Source organism: Vigna radiata, chromosome 5 (genome assembly GCF_000741045.1).
Source record: "Vigna radiata var. radiata cultivar VC1973A chromosome 5, Vradiata_ver6, whole genome shotgun sequence".
NCBI lineage: Eukaryota > Viridiplantae > Streptophyta > Magnoliopsida > Fabales > Fabaceae > Vigna > Vigna radiata.
The window spans coordinates 31,853,414-31,872,791 of record NC_028355.1 but is presented as its reverse complement, the minus strand read 5'-3'; the positions used below and the strand labels follow the sequence as shown (position 1 = coordinate 31,872,791).

Here is a 19,378-nt window from a genome sequence, read left to right as displayed (position 1 = left end):
CAACTAAGTTTTTATATTTTCTTAAAGTGTGTAATGTATATGAGTGTTTGAATGATTTGTTTATACTACTTGTCGTGGAGTACGAATTGATTTATAATATGAATTGGAAACAAATTGTAAATACACTATATACCCTGTTAATTGATTTATTTAGCTGAGAAATCTGTTACTAGTTATATAGTTGTGTGTAGGGGGAAGTTATGTATACATATATGTGTTTTTGGGTCTGTGTGGGGGATAAGGAGAAATAACTTTGTTGTGGGAGGTTTCTGGGCCCTCAAAGTGCTGGTGGTTGTATTGTAAACTTTTTGTACAATTGCAAGACTTATACATAATTCTCATTTTCCAATTGAGAATTCCTTTCTGTATGAGTTTTCTGATCAAGTTTCTATAAGAAGCCTCGTGGAAACTAATACGGCCACAGATGAATGTTAAATGAAATTACAATACAAATAAAAATTATAGCTAGTAGATCTCTAATATGTATTTTCTCATCTTGCCACTTGTTCAACAGGCTGTGTTTTTGAATGTTGTTGGTGGATTCCATGTGACAGATACTGCTGGAGATCTAGCAATAGCAGCTGCAATTTGCAGCAGGTTCGTGTTCCAATTTATTTTAGATGATGTTCGTTCTTGTTGGTCTGGCATTATTGGCATGAATGCTTTCTTTTTTTCCAGTACAATAATATTCTAGAAAGTGGTAGAATTTATTTATCATCTTTGTTGTCTTTTTTTTTCCAGTTTCTTGGAGTTCCCTATTCCGGAGGGGACTGCGTTCATTGGTGAAATTGGCCTTGGTGGAGAGCTTCGCATGGTAAGTAAGCAAAATTAATGTTAAAGGTTGCTACTCACTACTTCGATATTGAAAATCAATTTTAGAGTTTTCAATAGCGTAGCAATGTGCTGATTATTGAAGGGTTTGTAGATGTTAAATTTGCTTTGCGTTTCAATCTATGGAAGTCTTTTTTTGTGAAAATTCAGATCTGTTGCCTGTGAGGTTTCAAGTGTTTTGAATTAAGTGGCATTTTCAGTTTTCTACATAGTTAGGAAAGTGGTGGAAAGGATTGTATTGTCGAACTATGTTGTGAAATGCAGATTTGAATTAACTGGTCGATTTTTATTTCTGATGAACAATGACATGATATGGCTAGGTCAAGCATTTTTCTGCCCTTTTGTCCACAATATGTATATTTGTGGTTGTGATAGGAGCTTTGGCCAAACGGTTTGCTTAGCTAGTAGTATCACTCTTGCAATTCTGTTTCTGAGTGTTTCATTAATAATACAATATTTCTTTGTTAGATGGGACTTGATTCCTGCCGGTTGATTAAGATTTATTGAAACCATGCTACCTATAGAGTAAATTCTAAGACATCCTTCCCATTTGAAACAACACTTTTTTTGTTATTTTTTCTAAGAAAAGCTCCTTATGTTCATTAAGCCAAATTAAACAGATTGCTTGTTTATTCCATCGATGTCTTAGCCTGGTGATTACTTTATTTATTGATACAGGTTCCTAGAATTTATAAAAGGGTTTACACAGTGGCGAAGTTGGGTTACAGAATGTGTGTCGTACCAAAGCAAGCTGAAAAACTTCTAGAAACCGAAGGTCTGGAAGGAATAAAAGTTGTAGGTTGCAAGGATCTGAAAGATGTTATCAATATCAATACGGTATTTAGTAGAGTAACACTAGAGCTGTCAAAACGGGTTATCCAACCCGACTCGATTCAATCCACCACGGATTGGTCACTTAGTGAGCCAACCCAATCTGGTTCGTTTATTAGCAAACCAGAAAAATCCGAACCAGACCCGACCCACCACGGGTTGGTGAGTAAACGGATTGGCTTGGCTCACTTAATTACAATTTTTTCCAAATAAAAAATTACAAAATTTCTATAATTCAAATATAAACAAATTTCACTTCCACCCTTTTAATTAATTTTGAAAATAGGAAACTTAGATAATTTTTTCAAACAAAAAAATAATAAAATATTTTTTCAATAAAATTAAAATTAAATTTTGATAAAATAAAATTAGGTAGGTGGATTGGTAAGTCAACCCGACCCGCCACGGGTTTAACCCGCATGAGCTAGGTTTAAGAGTTAAAATCTGATCCGCATAAAAAAATACAATTTTTTCAAACTCAACCCAACCTGAATCCGTGATGGACTGGATTGACTGGCGGATTGTGACTCATTTTGACAGCTCTACATAATAGTGTTAGCTGATACCAAAGGCGTTATGTAGATCTCACGTTCTTTTGATATCTAAGCTGTAATTCAAAATTTTGTAAATGTAGATCCACACATTGTGGCTTAAATACCGCAAAAGATGTACTGATCTGGTTTTATCCGACCTCAATTATCTAATTTGATCTTACGCTAATTCAATTTGATCATTAATTAAAATGGTTAGCACAATTTAAAGGCATTTTAACTTGGCGTGATATTTGTGCTCTGTATATGGCCTGTTTAGTCTGCTATTTCTGGTTCAGTTATCAGTTATCACAACCCTCTTCTCTCCCTCGTTTATCAGCTGCACGTACAAAAACAGCATTCTGATTAAGGTAAGCAAGTGATATAGGGAAAAAATAGCATATTTACAAAAAAATAGAAAAGAAAAAAAAGGTGTTCACAATATTTAGACTCATTCCTTGCGGCACGTATGAAAGGAACCTAGCAATTGGCACAGTAGCAAATAGATTTGGTTAGAGTCGCAAGAACTTTTATGAAATGGAATTAAACAATTTCTGCTAGTAATTCATGTTTCATAATACACTTATCAATATTCATATTTTTCTTAAAAAAAATCTTTTATTTTAGTAAATTTGCACAAAAGTTGTATCCTTATTACGAAAAAAAAAAATCTAAATATAAAACCTAAATCATCTAAATATTTAATTACAAACAACCACAAACTATAAATTGGGTTTAATGTAATTTTTTCTTCGTGTAACATCTACATTGTTGAATACTGTTAACATGTCATCTTTTTTTTATCGTCTTTGTTATTTAATTCATGTACATAATTCATGTTGTTGAGGACTATACGAGCCACTTTTTACGGTCGTAGTTATCATTAGTGCAACGTGATTTTTTACATTAGTTATTCTAAGCATTTTATATGCGGATAGTTGCATCATTATAGATGTCTTTAATAGAAAATACAGAAAAAATTCATCGATAATGTAGAATGTGATATTCTGTATCCATTGTTACTCAGAACCAAGATATTGTTTGACTTAACAATGGATATAAAACAATACATTCTAATTTGATTTTGTCAACAATGTAAAATGCTATGTTTTATTTTTAAAATATAATGTTTTTGAAATTTTTAACAACATGAAAATCATGTGGAGACTTAAAATCCGAGTTTATACATAAGTGATAATCAAACATCTCATATGTTTACAAAACAAACATGTAAAAACAATTCAAATGATAAAATTAACATATACAAGAAACAAATATAAAAATTTACAATTGAGGAAAAACTTAAAAATGACTATAATTCGGTGTTAAAAATAAAAAAGAAATTAAATTATAGATGGTCATTCCAGGCTTAAGTTATTAAAAACAGACATTGAATGCTTATTAGTGGCGTGTATTTAAAGGTTTTTAAAACTTTGATAATAAAGTCAAATAAAAAAGCATTTTTTATTTTAAATAAATATTTAAATTATATTTCTAATCTCCTGTTTAATTATTTGAGTTATGGGTAACTAAACTAACAAGTTTATTTGTAATCATTAACTTATACATTAGCCTAAATATTTGGGAGGTAGGAAGCTAAAACTAACCTAGATATTTGTAAGCTAAAAAAAGTAAAACTAATTTACTGGAAAAAAACTGATGAATATAAAATTAATTTAGAAGTAAAAAGTTAGAAGGGAATGTGAAAAGACTGTGATTCAATTTTTTTAATAAAATTAAAAAAAGAAAAAATTAATTTAAAGAGTTTAGGAAAAAAAGTTAGAAAATTTTTGGATTCAACTCGTCCTATTAACAACAATTAACATTTTACAATAAAAAAACCACTTATACTTGGTAATTTAAAATACTTTTATGAATTTTTTTTAACACTCTCCTTAAAAATACATTAATTCGACATTTTTGTATTATCTAATGTGTAGACATCCTAGTAATCTCTTCCTGGTAATTTGGAGGCAATTCTCCAGTGTTCCCGCCTAGCATTAACCCCTGAAGGCAAATAAGGGTTTATGCAGCTGAGGCATTTTGTTCTAGCTCGAATAGCATGACCAGGCTCCTTAGAACCATCCTCATCGCACACAAGCTTCACCTTCACTACTCCAAATGCATTTTCCGACCTCTCCTTTCCCACTACTCTGCAACGGCGGATTCTTCCGATGCTGACCTCACACACAAACCAACTAATGAAACCACTACCACCGGTTGGAGCAGGTATGGGAACATCTACGCCCACCCAGTTGTGCAGCCAAGCGATCACAGCGATGGAGATGAAAACCCTAGCGGTTTGAGGGGAAATGATGCAGCGGTGGTGAAGAAAAAGGGGAAGGTGAAAGCTCAGTGGGTGTGCTCTGATTGTGGGCACACGACGGGGAGATGGTGGGGGACATGCCCCGAGTGCGATGTAACTGGCACAATGCAAGAGTTTCACGAGAGCAAATTAACTGACAAATCCAGAGGGGGGTTAGCCATTACCGACGACGCAGTGCGCTCGTGGCTCCCACGACGACCTGAAGAGCTGCGCCTCGTCAAATTGGAAGAGGTGAACCGTGGATTCAATCACGAGAAATGGAGAATTCCTTTGTAAGTTCTTTTCTTTTTCTTCAAAATTTAAAGTTTGTGTATTTGGACTCAGCTTGTTTTGGATCATGTGCTGATTGATGAGGATGATTTCCTCTATGTACTTCGATTTGAGTCACTTGTCCATCTCCAACGTGTCTAATATTTTTGGATCTTATCTATACATCTAATCTATATATCAGTTTTTTTATGATGACAATAACTTATAATTTGTTATTTTTGACAACATATAACAATACTTGGATTCACATAATAACAATTACATATTTATCATGTTTTTAAGATTGTACATTTTTCAATAAGCACATATCAAATATAGTATCCTATTATTTTCAACACAAATGTCCTGGCATATGTCGCATCCGATACGAGTTGCATCCGGTGCATGAATTGTATCCGTGCATCATAGCTCTCAAGTAACAGAGGGTTACTTTAAGGTTTTTTGGTGTAGCGGGACTGTTTGGAGAAAGGTAGAAAAAAAGTAATGTGAGGGTTTGGGAGCATATAACAATGTACTGTTTCTATGAATGTTTTTCATCTTCATAAAGGAGTTAATTAGTAGGACAATTTTTTACCATGCCTTGATGTGTGTGTGAGGAGGAATTTGCCCTTCTAGACTTTTACAAAAGATGTGCCGTGTTTGGATTCCTATTAAGGGCAAGAGTGAGACTTGTCTATTCCTACTAAAGGAAAGAATAGAGTGACTTAGCTACCAGAGCAGAAGGCCAGAAGGAATCCTTAACTTACCTCTAGGAAAGATCTCCTGACTTACGACTCTTGAACTTTAAGGTGGGCGGGAAGGAGATATTCACTTACTTAGAGCCTTCGGAACCTTTACGTCTATAGGGGCTTCACAGGAGGGAAGAGAGAGATAAAATGAAGACGGGAATTAAAGCAACTTAAGGAAGAGATTGAACCCCCTATCTATAAAGATTAGAAGTTGGATTCCAAACCTTGCTTTTCTCAAAATTTATACTGTGCAGTTCGCATCAATTTCAGGTCTGGTTCCCTCGGAAATGAAGTTTCTACAGTGCTTGGTGGAGGTCTTGTACCAGGTTCTATCCAATTTTTCTTCTAATGTTTGTTTGGATATGATGGATTTGCCTGTTCGAAGATATTCGTACATTTCTTCACATGGCGTGTACACATTATTTTTTGCTTTCTTCCTCTAAAATCTTAATTGGATTTTCGAACGAATGCTTCCTCAAGTTGATTGTCTGATAATAATACCTTTCTCAATTCAAGTTTTCGTGATGGTCCTGCAAGAAGTAAATTTGGTATTCCAGGGCTAACTTTATCTTTAACAATGGTTTGGAAGGTTCTTTAACTTTAGTAGGTGGTGATCCTGGTATCGGGAAAAGTACTCTGTTGTTACAGGTACAGATAAATTTGGATATAAAGTCTCATGAATCAACTTTCTGTAACAATCTCGTCAACTGTCATTAATGCCTGGTTTATTTGTGATGTTGATTTGGAAGATTTCAGCAATGATAGCAAATACGTGCAGTGATGATGAAACACCTCCAGTTGTATATGTGTCTGGTGAAGAGGTTTGCTTTCATTGAACCTGTTAACAGTTTTAGTGTTAAATATGATTTTAATCTTTCTAAATATGCTCTTTTCATTTGTGGAAATGTGTCAGTGTAGTCTCTATTTCCATAACCATAAGTAGATGTTTTTTTGTTTTGTGAAGGACAATGTCCGCACCTGACACAACTAAGAAAAAAAGAGGGACTAAAACAAGACAATCATTTTTTAAAGAACTAAAGCCAACATTTTCTATATTTACAGGGACTGACATGGACTATTTCTATATTTATCAATAAGCTTATAAAATATGTGTATTTTAAATTTAATTGGAGTTTTTATAAACACGTTTTAGTTTTACAGACACATAACTCCAGAACTCAGATAAGTTGTCCAATCTCTTTTATACCAAATTTACAGGACAAATGGTTTATATTTATTGTATATTGTCAGAACATTTGCACATATCTGTGATAACTTCTGTATAACATAGAACTAGTTTAAAACACAAATACTGTTCTTATCTTTCTTCTTTGTATTGATTGTTTAGATTGAGGGTTCTGAACACGACCTAAGGAGAATTCCTTAAAATAAAATATGTACTTATATTCTTACACTTGTATCAAAAACTTGTTCAAGACTTATAAAAGAAGATGCCACGTAAAGATGTTGAAAATTTAAAATATTGGATATTGATAAGAAATTAATCTACAGAAAATTATTGTCATGTCATGTTTTAATACTGCTGACATTTAACTCTTGGCCTATAATCTTTTCTTTTTTAATTTTAGATGGTTGGCCCTGATTGCACTGCTGTTGAAGATGGATAGTTCAACTTTTGATTTTCTTTAGGTCCCTGACACTTTTATAATTTAATAAGCATTTGTTCTCTGTTATGTGACAGAGCCTTAAGCAAATTTGTGCTAGAGCCGATCGCCTTGGGATTAAGTCCAATATTTATTTATATTCAAGTACTGATATTGAGGTACATTATCTTGAATTTTTCTGCTGATCAGTTTTTCTTCCAGTATTTTATTCATACATGAGTTTTGATGTTCCAACACTGTCACGGAGTCTGTTTCATGGAAGATGTTATTCTTAATTGGCCATACATAGTAGTACAGTGTGTAATGAAGCCTCAATAACAGTCCTCTTTTTTTGTTTGACTTCATAGTTATCGATAATGCACTTCTTCTGTCCAGAATAGCCATAGGCTGCTGCAAAGTTTTAATACCAGTGCATTTTTTAATAGTAGCTGTAGCTCCAGTGAGACTAGAGTGATCGGAAACCTTTTTTTTTGCCCTCAAAAGGGGGGACGGGGGCAAAATTATTCCCCCTCCTTTTAGAATGTTAAAAAAATTATTCCCCCTCCTTTTAGAATGTTAAAAAATCCGTAATTGTAAGTAGTTTCGCACTCCCTTTCCTAACACTGTTTGACTTGGACCAACGAGCACCCTCGTCATGCAGTATTTCTGGTGATTACTGCAACTTCTAGTATTACCTATTCTCCATTATTTCTCTGCTATTCTGAATCACCTCTGTTTTAAACTTTGAACCCTCATCCTCTACTGTTTTCCGTGAGCAACAATCAATCACTTTTTATTGAATGTTTTAAATTTACTTTTATTGTTATTTCCTTGTATGTTTGTGCTTAAAACCTGTGACCTCCGATTGTTAATTAAGAGTATGTTGTGAACTTTGAGCACTTTTTTAGCATTTATATGTATATGATTTAAATTACTAAATTATTTAATCTATGTACATATAAAGAGGCATTCCACTGTGTACTATAGCACTACTGTTTTTGTCTTTTGGCTTTGACTGCTATTACTATCTACGATTGATAACTATGCTTTACTTTTGCTTTTTGGTGGTAGGACATATTGAGGAAAACTCATGCTCTATCCCCTTGTGCTCTGGTGGTTGATTCAATACAAACTGTTTACCTGAATACAGTAATAGGAAGTGCTGGAGGGATTACGCAGGTTATGAATATAGCAAACTTAACTACCTTCAAGAGACTTTACATTTTTGTTGGATGTTTTAACTATGTTAGGCGGAGTGCATTTAGGTTTGTTGTTTATTTCTCTTATGTGTACAGGAGGTTGTAGTTTTATTAGCTGTCTGCTGTTTCCGGCTCAGCAGGGTTAGCTAATGCCAGTTATATCTGTTTAACATTCACTGGACCCATACTGATCTCTGTTTTAGAGAATAACAACTTCAATATCAATTTTTAAGCTATCAACCAACAAAGTTCAGCACATTTGGTAAGTTGGTAAATAGCTGGGTTCGTAAGACATGTCAAGGATTCAATTCCTAACCTTGTCTGTGGAGATGACTTTATTGGGAGGGGCAGAATCCACTTTTATGATCTATACATCCAAAAGAATTAGTGTCGGATTATCAGTTTTTCTGAAACTCTGATTCATAGAATTCTTTTATGTTGCACTATGCACATCCATTTATATTCTAGAGCAGTGTTAGGAAAGCACACCCGCTTATTGTTTAGAAATTATTGACAACTACAAAATCAGGAGGGAGTATAATTAAATAAGACGTGGGACCCATAATTTTTGAGTTCTAATAAATTGTAACTAATAGGAGAGTATGTGGACAAAATAGTTTCTTCCTACTGCTCTTTTATATTCTATTAAAATGTGTTGTTTGGAACGTGTCTTTGGTATTTAATTAACTTTTGTCCATACCAAATCTCTCTTCATAGTATTTAATCATTGTCAAATAAAGGATTTTTTTTAAAGGTCAAACTCATGATTGATTAATTCCGTTTAATTTTTTTAATTGGTTTTTTGGTCATTGGGATGCATGGTATCCTGGTTCTGTGGTACATCAGATGTGACTTTTTCTTGGTGTGTAACAGGTGAAGGAATGTACGGCAGCTTTGATGCGATTTGCTAAAACAACTAACATCTCAGTTATTTTGGTGAGCACGTCTATCAAATTTTGTGAATTATATATAAATGGAAAATTGATATATTAATGCACTATCTTTTTTTGCATCGTATTTGGTGAATTGTTTGATTGTTTGATGTACTAAGTAGCATTCGTTATATAAAATAATTTACATCGGAGTTAGTAACAATAAATAGAAAATCAAACTTCGTAGGATAGTGGTAAGCTACTATACATGAATCCGCCTATTTGGTTTTCTTAGACCTTGATTACTTTAAGCCGTTTCCAGCACTATTGTTCCCTACATTATTAATGACTTAGAAACGAGTACATTAATTACTTAATAGAGGAAATTAAGTAGAAAATAAAATAAAAACAAATCAGATTAGTACACCCCTCAAACAGAAGATACTTTCCGGTAATAGGAGATACTTTTCAACAGTGTAATCCCCTTATTCAGCCAAGTCTGCAATTGACATATGTCGTCGTTATAGTAAAACTGGAAATTTTTTACAGTTTGTGATCCCATCAAGGTAAAAGTCACATGATTGTGCTGAAATGGCAGGTATTATGATTGATGTTGCTTGTGTGGATTTAATTTGTAATTTATCTTTGTGCATGTCTCTTATTGTGGCCTTTGAAGTGTTAGCATTTGTGATAAAAAAATTTACTTTTCTCTTTTGCTTTGTTTTTCAGATTGGACATGTGACCAAATCTGGAGAGATAGCAGGACCTCGAGTCTTGGAGCATATAGTTGATGTTGTTTTGTATATGGAAGTTGGTACCTCATTACACCATTCTTTTTTTGGATAGTTGTTACTTGGTAGAGCTGCCCATCATTATGGTTTCTATTTTTGGGCTTCATTATCTATTTTTTTGGAACATTACTGTAGTGTCTTGTCTGTAAAGCACTATATCCTGGCAGGGCAAAATATGAACATTTTTCGGAGGGTATGTATTTCGAGTTTTGCATTCTGCTAAATCAAAACAATTTTCTTGAAAGGGTTTGCGAACAGTCTCTTGCTGGCATCATGTGATCATTCATGCTCAAGACCAGACATTTGGAGTGTGGATAAATATGGGTGGCCCAATAACAACCGTTCACACCTAGGATTTGTCTAGAATGTTGAGAAATATGGGTGTCCCAATAATGGATTTAGGTGGTCTAATAATAGATTTAGGATAGGCTTTAATACTATCATATAATTCTACACTAGGCATATTTTTAGTCAATGTAGGATCTCAATACACTCTCACAATCTGAAATTATGTTATTTGATTTATTTCACTGAAACTGGTTAATTTGTAAAAATGAGTTAAAAAGAGAATAATGTACAGTGGAACAATATTTACATTGTCAATAAATTTTTTATTTCTTTCTGAAATTAATTATGGTCACAGCACACAATTCTTCTTATTCCCCTTTTCCTGAATCATTGTCATTTATTTTTACAATATTACATTTTAACTGATTGTGTAATTTTTTTAACAGTTTTTTTCTGCGTATTGCATTTTAACATTTTAATTGAATCACCAGGTTTCATTTCAATTTTCTCCATGCTAATTTTTCAAATTAATGCTTAGGGTGAGAAGCACTCTCCATATCGAATGCTGCGAGCTGTGAAAAATCGCTTTGGTTCCACTGATGAGGTATGCTATGACCATTTCCTATTATATTTAAGATGTCTTCGTTGATTGTAACTATTTTGTTTCTACTAATACTTTTGAAGAACCATGTTATCAGTACTTTTAATATATGAATATCATTAACAGTGTACTACTAGCATTGATTTCTTGCTTTTTTCTTCTGTTCTATTTCTGTCATTAGTATTTTTCTGTGATGCTTAATTTTGAGAATGAGTACCTTATCTGATATATCTGACTGCAAGTTTAAATTATTGGAGTACCGAGGCATGCGTATGAACTGCTGGGTGAAGGACTGAGACTATATATTATCATAATGTGTTGACATTTTATCATTGCTTAGTCTAGCTAAATTTAGAAGCTCTTCTGTGTGTTATCATGTCAATTTCATAATGGCATTTGGTCATCTATCTTATATTACCTTCAATGATTAGAACGACCTGAGAAAATTGATGTTCTATCTTGTGTTGGTTTATATGATCAGCTTGCTGTTCTTGAGATGTCACAATCAGGACTCCAGGTTGTTTCAAATGCCAGTGAAATGTTTCTCACTCAACAGCATTCTGATTCAAATGTTTTAGCCGGACTTGCTATTGCTGTATTAATGGATGGTACAAGAACATTTTTAGTTGAAATTCAGGTAATTTTCCGTTGAATCTAAGAATCCAAGTCCATTGTGTATTTTCTTCTATATCCTATATCTTGAGAAGAAATGATACGTTGTGAAGAAATGATCCTTATTTATCATCTAGAGAATTTTTGTCAGGCCATCTCGACTGCAAAGGGTCATTTTTGTGGGATCTTAATTTATTGTTTGTGGCTTCCATCATGCCACATCACTTTTAAGACTTTTTTACAACTTCTATTCCATCATAGGAGTCTTATAAGATTCACATTCTAATTAATGCTTTATTTGGTTGTCGATAGAAATATATGTTTCAAAGACAAATATATTATTTTATTTTTACGACTCAGGGTCTTAAATTTTATGTTATGTCAGTATATTACAATGCAGAGATCTTGTAAGACCAAAGTCTTAAACTTAACGATCCTGAGTATCATGCCTGCAACCAAAATTCGATAAGTTGTGTCAAATCCTCAAAGCTCGTCACATTAATGTTATCGTGTGTCTCTGATAGAGATTAAGAATACACCTCAATTTTCATCTCGACTGAAAGGGTAATTTTATGAGATCTTAATTTATTTTTTGTGGGTTCCATCATGCCACATCACTTTTAAGACCTTTTTACAACTTCTATTCCAGAATAAGAGTCTTATAAGATTCACATTCTAGTTAATGCTTTATTTGGTTGTTAATAGAAATATATGTTTCCAAGACAGAAATATATTATTTTGTTTTTACACTTAGGGCCTTAAATTTTATGTTATGCCAGTATTTTCCAGTGGAGAGATCTTGTAAGACCAAAGTCTTAAACTTACTATCCTCAGTATGATGCCTGCAACAAAGATTCCATAAGAAGTTGTTGAGTCAAATCCTCAAAGCTCTTCACATTCTTGTTATCATGTGTATGTGGTAGAGATTAAGAATACACCTTAATTTTCATCATTGTGCATTCTTCTTATATGTGGTATTTATGCTCTAATATCCTTTTAGAAAATTATTGTATTGATTTTTGTGAAGAAGTTGACTTTATGTTTGATTTAATCTTACAAAATCGGCTTATAAGATGAGGTTTGCACTCACTAATATATTCTGAATTGGTCTTACCTCTAGTTGATATGAGACTTCCAACATATATTCCTCATGTGAGACTAGACATTAATAGGTGGTTCGATAGTCCAACAAATATCAAATTTCACTAAGATATGCTTTAAACTTGACTCTAATACTATATTGAATATAGTAAAAACACAAAGGGTACTTTATTAATAAAAAAGAAAATATGAGCTGAGTCTAAAAAATAAATAAATAATAATAACAAAGTAACTAAAGATAAAAAATAAAGATAAGATACTTATCCAAGATATCTAATAATCTAATGTATCTAATAATTTTCAATTTTATTCTACAGGCACTATGCCTCACATATAGCCCAGTTTCGAGTTCACAATCCAATGGGATCCATTCAAACAGAGCTAATATTATTAAATGTGTAAGCCACTCTTCTTGGTAATTCTTTGACAATATTGCACAACCTTCCCATGTGGTAATTCATTTGAATGAGAAAATGAATGAAAGGGATGCGTGATGGTGATATTAGTTCTCTTTCTATAAATATAGCCTACCGTAATGAAATTTGTCGTGTATTGATTATTGCACTATTCTGTGAACTATAGGTACTTATTAAGCAAGCAGGTCTTCATCTCCAGGATAATGTAAGCTGATTTTCAAATATGTTATATCCTTTTGACTTTCTTGTCTTTCTATCTCTATGTATAGCTGAGAAATCTGTTACTAGTTATATAGTTGTGTGTAGGCGGAAGTTATGCATACATATATGTGTTTTTGGGTCTGTGTGGGGGATAAGGAGAAATAACTTTGTTGTGGGAGGTTTCTGGGCCCTCAAAGTGCTAGTGGTTGTATTGTAAACTTTTTGTACAATTGCAAGACTTATACATAATTCTCATTTTCCAATTGAGAATTCCTTTCTGTATGAGTTTTCTGATCCAGTTTCTATAAGAAGCCTCGTGGAAACTAATACTGCCACAGATGAATGTTAAATGAAATTACAATACAAATAAAAATTATAACTAGTAGATCTCTAATATATATTTTCTCATCTTGCCACTTGTTCAACAGGCTGTGTTTTTGAATGTTGTTGGTGGATTCCAAGTGACAGAGACTGCTGGAGATCTTGCAATAGCAGCTGCAATTTGCAGCAGGTTCGTGTTCTAATTTATTTTAAATGATGTTCGATCTTGTTGTTCTGGCACTATTGGCATGAATGCTTTCTTTTTTTCCAGTACAATATTCTAGAAACTGGTAGAATCTGTTTATCATCTTTGTTGTCTTTTTTTTTTCCAGTTTCTTGGAGTTCCCTATTCCAGAGGGGACTGCGTTCATTGGTGAAATTGGCCTTGGTGGAGAGCTTCGCATGGTAAGTAAGCACATTTAATGTTAAAGGTTGCTACTCACTACTACCATATTGAAAATGAATTTAGAGTTTTCAATAGTGTAGCAATGTGCTTCTTATTGAAGGGTTTGTAGATGTTAAATTTGCTTTGCGTTTCAATCTATGGAAGTCTTTTTTTCTGAAAATTCAGATCTGTTGTCTGTGAGGTTTCATGTGTTTTAAATTAAGTGGCATTTTCAGTTTTCTACATAGTTAGGAAAGTGGTGGAAAGGATTGTATTGTTGAACTCTTTTGTGGAATGCAGATTTGAATTAACTGGTCGGTTTAGTTCTGATGAACAATGACATGATATGGCTAGGTCAAGCATTTTTCTGCCCTTTTGTCCTCAGTATGTATATTTGAGGTTGTGATAGGACTATGGACCTAAATTGTTACTAATTACTATAGTTGGCCCAAAAAGGTAAATTAGGAGGGAACAACTTGTGTAAAGCATCTACAGAGTGAGATTCAGTTAGAGGAGAGAGAACACGCGTGTGCTTAGTTCTAGGTTGTCTTTATTAAGGAATTCGTGCTTGCTTAAAAAAGAGAAAACAATTGTGATCGGATATGTCTAGAAAGGGGAGTTTGCAATGGCAGCGGTGATGTTTCTTTCAGTCTTCAGCCTGTAGCTTTGGCCAAACGGTTTGCTTAGCTAGTAGTATCACTCTTGCAATTCTGTTTCTGAGTGTTTCATTAATAATACAATATTCCTTTGTTAGATGGGACTTGATTCCTGCCGGTTGATTAAGGTTTATTGAAACAATGCTACCTATAGAGTAAATTCTAAGACATCCTTCCCATTTGAAACAACACTTTTTTGTTGTGTTTTCTAAGAAAAGCTCCGTATGTTCATTAAGCCAAATTAAACAAATTGCTTGTTTATTCCATCTGTCTTAGCCTGGTGATTTCTTTATTTATTGATACAGGTTCCTAGAATTGATAAAAGGGTTAACACAGTGGCGAAGTTGGGTTACAGAATGTGTGTCGTACCAAAGCAAGCTGTAAAACTTCTAGAAACCGAAGGTCTGGAAGGAATAAAAGTTGTAGGTTGCAAGGATCTGAAAGAGGTTATTAACACCGTATTTAGTAAAGTAATAGTTAACTGATGCCAAAGGCATTATGCAGATCTCACTTTCTTTTGATATCTAAGCTGTTATTCAAAATTTTGTAAATGTAGATGCACACATTGTGGCTTAAATACCGCAAAAGATGTACTCATTTGGTTTTATCCGACCTCAATTATCTAATTTGCTCTTGCGCTAATTCAATTTGATCATTAATTAACATGTTCAGCACAATTTAAAGGCATTTTAACTTGGCGTGACATTTGTGCTCTGTATACGGCCTGTTTAGTCTGCTATTTCTGGTTCAGTTATTTCCTCTCTCACTGCTGTGCTATCTTTTGGATTCAAGAAGCTAGGCTGATGGGTTGAAGATAGTAACCTTGCCCACATCCTATCAGTTATCACAACCCTCTTCTCTCCCTCGTTTATCAGCTGCACGTACAAAAACAGCATTCTGTTTAAGGTAAGCAAGTGATATAGGGAAAAAATAGCATATTTACAAAAAAAAAGGTGTTCACAATATTTAGACTCATTCCTTGCGGCACGTATAAAAGGAACCAAGCAATTGGCGCAGTAGCAAATAGATTTGGTTAGAGTCGCAAGAACTTACATGAAATGGAATGTAACAATTTCTGCCATTGACTGGACCAACGGTGAAGCCTGTGTAGCCTGCCATTGCACCATGAACTGCACTTTGGGCAAGGAGGGTGCAGAATACATTATCAGATGCATTACTTGGTATAGCACGGATCATGTAGGTAGGATCTGCGAGACAATTTTGTTAGTCACATGTTTGTTCTTTAGTAAGTATACTGTTTAGAGAAGAGAGCTCACCAATGTACTTCAGATTAATAGGCATTTTTTGACATTTTGCAAAGTGATCCTACAAAAAATAAATATTTAAATGTAAAACCAAAAATGGAAAATTAATCAAAGGAATGTTGAGTTTCCAGAGAATTCAGAGTTGCATGCGTTGCGTAAGCAAGCCAAACTTGCATAACTTTTACCTTAATTTTCTGGGATAACCACAGACCAACATCTGGAAGTAATTGATCTGCAGAAGCCTCCTGCTTATTAACAATGGGCGGGTGGCCAGAAAGAAACTCCTGACCTGCACCTTCAGCAATTACTATAACCATGTGCCCTTGCTCTTTCAGTCTTCTCTCAATGAACTCCAACAGTCCTCCTGGACCCTCCATATAAAAGGGCGATTCTGGGATCAGGCAACAGTCTACATCTCGGCTAGCAAGAGTTGCATACATGGCAATAAATCCTGCATGAAATCTCAATATTTGGTGACTGTAACAACTAATTCAAGACACGGCGAGATATAAGAATGACAAGAGACTCATGGTTTATGGTAAATAATCAATAATTCAACATGGCAGGTCCCTTGAGGGAAACTCTTGGAAGGATGTTATGAAAAGAAAGAGTAAGTGCCTAGGTCAGCATTCAATAGATGATTAGTAGTGGTAATAACGCTTCAAGGTACTGGACAAAACATAGCATATCTACTTGTATTCCAAAAGACATCCTAGAAATGAGAAAGGGTCAACATTTCAGAAACAATACGAGGAGATCAATAAATAACACAAATACATGTCAAATGATAAGAGACTAAAGACGATCAAATGTTGGCCAAATGATAAGAGACACTAAGCAATTTGCTGGAATGAAAATTACCCAAGATGATACTGGTGTAGCCACGGAAAGGAAAATAAAAGAAATTTGACATGGGTTTGTGGATTAAAATCAAGGATCATAGCTGCATACTAGTCAATTTTATGATCTTCCACACTGTAGTGATACCATTAAGCTAAAGTTGTATACTATCAAAGAAATGAACGAAACTTACCACTGTAACGCCCCATTAATTTTACAACACCAATACCATTCTCTGCGCTTTCTGCTTCCACATGAGCAGAACTGATAGCTCGTTGTGCCTCTTCGACAGCAGTGTCGAAGCCAATTGACTTATCAATAACCTAATTCAAATACAGAATGACATTAAATAGGTGATTCCTTAAACTCAAATCCCTTTTTCTTTTGATTAAAATAGCATAAAACTATAGAAATTCACATGTACAATTTTACAGTTAAAGTGTCATTACTGGGATATCATTGTCAATAGTTTTAGGAATTCCAACTACTGCAACTTTCAAGCCACGCCTTCTAACTTCCTGCATGAATAACAAAATCTTATGACTACAAATCTAATCTGTGAAAAGTATTATACCCACAAAACTTTAAAGCATATGCAATCATCAAGTTAGTTTGTCAGTTAATTACCTCAAAAATCATAGCTGCTTCATACTGAGTTCCATATCCTCCAAGTATATAAACCTGATTAATGCCCCGGTCTTCAATGCTATCAACAATCTTTGAGGTGTCATGGCCACCATATGATGTCCCAAGGATGGTTCCACCACGTTTGTGGATATCATTCACAACCTTTGGAGTTAAAGGAACTGTATTTCGAGAATAAAAACCTGGATATCCTCCCTACATGTAACCAAACACAAGATTTACACTTTAATCATACACGCTAGAAAGTACTCAATACCTGTCAAAATTGCAAATAAAGCTCCTAATCTGGTGCAGTTATAACAAATACATACATATACATGAGTGATGTTACAATTGGTCCATAAGTGATACCTGTATTCCCAGAACTCTGTGCACCCCATACATATGATACAAGCCGCATACTATTTCTCTTATAACTGTATTTAGACCAGGACAAAGTCCACCGCAAGTGACAATACAAGCGTGCACTTCCTCTGAATCAAAATACACCTGCCAAACATTCAAATCACCGTTGTTTTCCCATGAATTACATTGGTGAAATCAAGGTCTTACTTTTGATGTAAAAAAACAAAAAAAGGTAAAACCTTCTGAGCTGGCCCAGCACGCCGAAAATGGGTCCCTCTTGGACTATTTTTGTGTACAATTATCTGCACAATGAAACCGGTTGTGAAACACTGCAACAATGACAGAAACAGAACTCCGTCTACTAAAAGGTGAAAATTCAATAACCTGTTGCGCAACTGTATCATCCACATTCACATAATATTGCCTGCGGAATAAAAAATTATCCAACTCAGTCACCAATTGATTCTGGAACATTCCAACAGTGGCTACACAACACAGTAAACAACAGCAGAAAGAATATTGAAAATGTTTACTACAGATTGGCTTACGCGACAACTGAATAGGAAGGATTGTCTTGTAATGGGTCTGGATATGTCTGCATGATTAAAAAAAGGAATCATATGCTAAAAATCAAACACAGAGTAAAATAGTCCATAGCTTTGATCAGAAGTCACCAAATTTGTTGACTTTTATACTAATTACCTAAAAAATCATATCTAGTATGATCTCTAACTGATTCACAGTATAATTTTTTTTTTTTTCATAATGACTATATTAAAAATCATACCCAACCGATATTAATTGACAATATAAAAAACTGTTCACTGTCAGTGCTCAGAAGTTAAAGTCATAATACAAACACGCCCACTCAAACCAGAAACCAAGTTCTTTTAGGTGGGGATGAATATAGGGAGAAAATTAAAAGCCTTACGGGTAGGTGAGAGATGTAATCAGATAGATGAGGAACATCTTCAAGTAAGAACCCAGAAGCAGCTGCGGTGGAATCCTGCATGGTGTTGTCGGATTCTGTATGATAGTATACCTCAATTGGATTTACAAGGTTTTCGTGGGACTCGGAGGTTTCTGCTACCCACCTGAAATTCTGGCAATATATCAAACCAAATACTATGTATAGGTAATGGCACAACTACAGAACTAGAAAGTAAATAGTGATTCACGATAAAGTATTTGATTTGGCGTGACATATATAAAGTAACAACTGGGTGGCATTTTCTACAGAGAAAACAAAAGAAATTGAAACCAACGACGGAGTTTACGTTAGAAGCAACTTGAGTCTCCAGAGAAAAAGTCTTTATCTGAGAGCCTGCGTGATGAGATCATACTCATACTATAGAGTTTTGATTTAATTTGTATTTAATTTATATGTTTAGGACCACCAATTTTGTCGTATCCTTTTTCTGGAAAAATGCTTCATACTGTTTGTCAACTTATTCTCCAATTTGCACAAGCACACCGACCAGAGAGTGTGATCACCTTTATTTGAGACGAAAGGGCACCACACAAATAATCATCGATCAATAATTTATGCAATAAATAAACATAACCATGTTTTCGCTGCTGATTTTTTAACCACAGATTAAGTCATCAGTTGTCGTGCCTCTTCATTGAAAATTAAGATTATTTCCTTTTCGACTGCGTAGCCAATCGTAAAAGCATGGAGTCTGAGAAAAAGAGTCAAATGCAAAGATTGAATTTTTAT

At 34.2% G+C, this 19,378-nt stretch overlaps 2 protein-coding genes across 6 annotated transcripts; one reads left to right on the top strand and one right to left on the bottom strand.

The window, feature by feature from the left end:
* Positions 1–2,410: 2,410 nt before the first annotated feature.
* On the bottom strand, positions 2,411–19,104 carry LOC106762153 (ATP-dependent 6-phosphofructokinase 3-like). Of its 5 annotated transcripts, none has more exons than XM_014645895.2 (13): positions 18,590–19,104; positions 18,207–18,253; positions 18,043–18,082; positions 17,898–17,960; positions 17,665–17,802; positions 17,296–17,508; positions 17,118–17,186; positions 16,862–16,991; positions 16,014–16,279; positions 15,841–15,889; positions 15,617–15,771; positions 15,288–15,438; positions 2,411–2,464 (listed from the first exon to the last, which is right to left on the bottom strand). In XM_014645895.2, the coding sequence occupies exons 1-12, from the start codon at positions 18,668–18,670 to the stop codon at positions 15,292–15,294; spliced, it is 1,398 nt and encodes a 465-aa protein (XP_014501381.1). In that variant the 5' UTR covers positions 18,671–19,104; the 3' UTR covers positions 2,411–2,464; positions 15,288–15,291. The 5 variants fall into 5 exon arrangements, with proteins under 5 accessions (XP_014501381.1, XP_014501383.1, XP_014501382.1 ...); XM_014645897.2 differs by lacking the exon at positions 2,411–2,464 and having other exon boundaries at positions 15,132–15,438; positions 18,590–18,760; positions 18,924–19,103; XM_014645896.2 differs by lacking the exon at positions 2,411–2,464 and having other exon boundaries at positions 15,132–15,438; positions 18,590–18,752; positions 18,924–19,103.
* On the top strand, positions 4,133–15,198 carry LOC106762152 (DNA repair protein RadA). Its single transcript, XM_014645893.2, has 15 exons — positions 4,133–4,790; positions 5,787–5,842; positions 6,106–6,164; positions 6,266–6,337; positions 7,219–7,299; positions 8,192–8,299; positions 9,193–9,255; positions 9,921–10,001; positions 10,809–10,874; positions 11,353–11,508; positions 12,902–12,982; positions 13,167–13,205; positions 13,630–13,712; positions 13,855–13,927; positions 14,869–15,198. The coding sequence occupies exons 1-15, from the start codon at positions 4,255–4,257 to the stop codon at positions 15,046–15,048; spliced, it is 1,734 nt and encodes a 577-aa protein (XP_014501379.1). The 5' UTR covers positions 4,133–4,254; the 3' UTR covers positions 15,049–15,198.
* Positions 19,105–19,378: the final 274 nt, after the last annotated feature.

Coding starts and splice junctions, on each gene's coding strand:
- LOC106762152 (XM_014645893.2), top strand. CDS start 4,255: ATGACCAGGCTCCTTAGAACCATCCTCATCGCACACAAGCTTCACCTT. Junction 13,206..13,629: donor GTCTTCATCTCCAGGATAAT/GTAAGCTGATTT, acceptor CTTGTTCAACAG/GCTGTGTTTTTGAATGTTGT. Junction 13,713..13,854: donor GCAGCTGCAATTTGCAGCAG/GTTCGTGTTCTA, acceptor TTTTTTTTCCAG/TTTCTTGGAGTTCCCTATTC.
- LOC106762153 (XM_014645895.2), bottom strand. CDS start 18,670: ATGCAGGATTCCACCGCAGCTGCTTCTGGGTTCTTACTTGAAGATGTT. Junction 15,890..16,013: donor GGTTATCCCAGAAAATTAAG/GTAAAAGTTATG, acceptor TATTTTTTGTAG/GATCACTTTGCAAAATGTCA. Junction 15,772..15,840: donor TATTAATCTGAAGTACATTG/GTGAGCTCTCTT, acceptor ATTGTCTCGCAG/ATCCTACCTACATGATCCGT.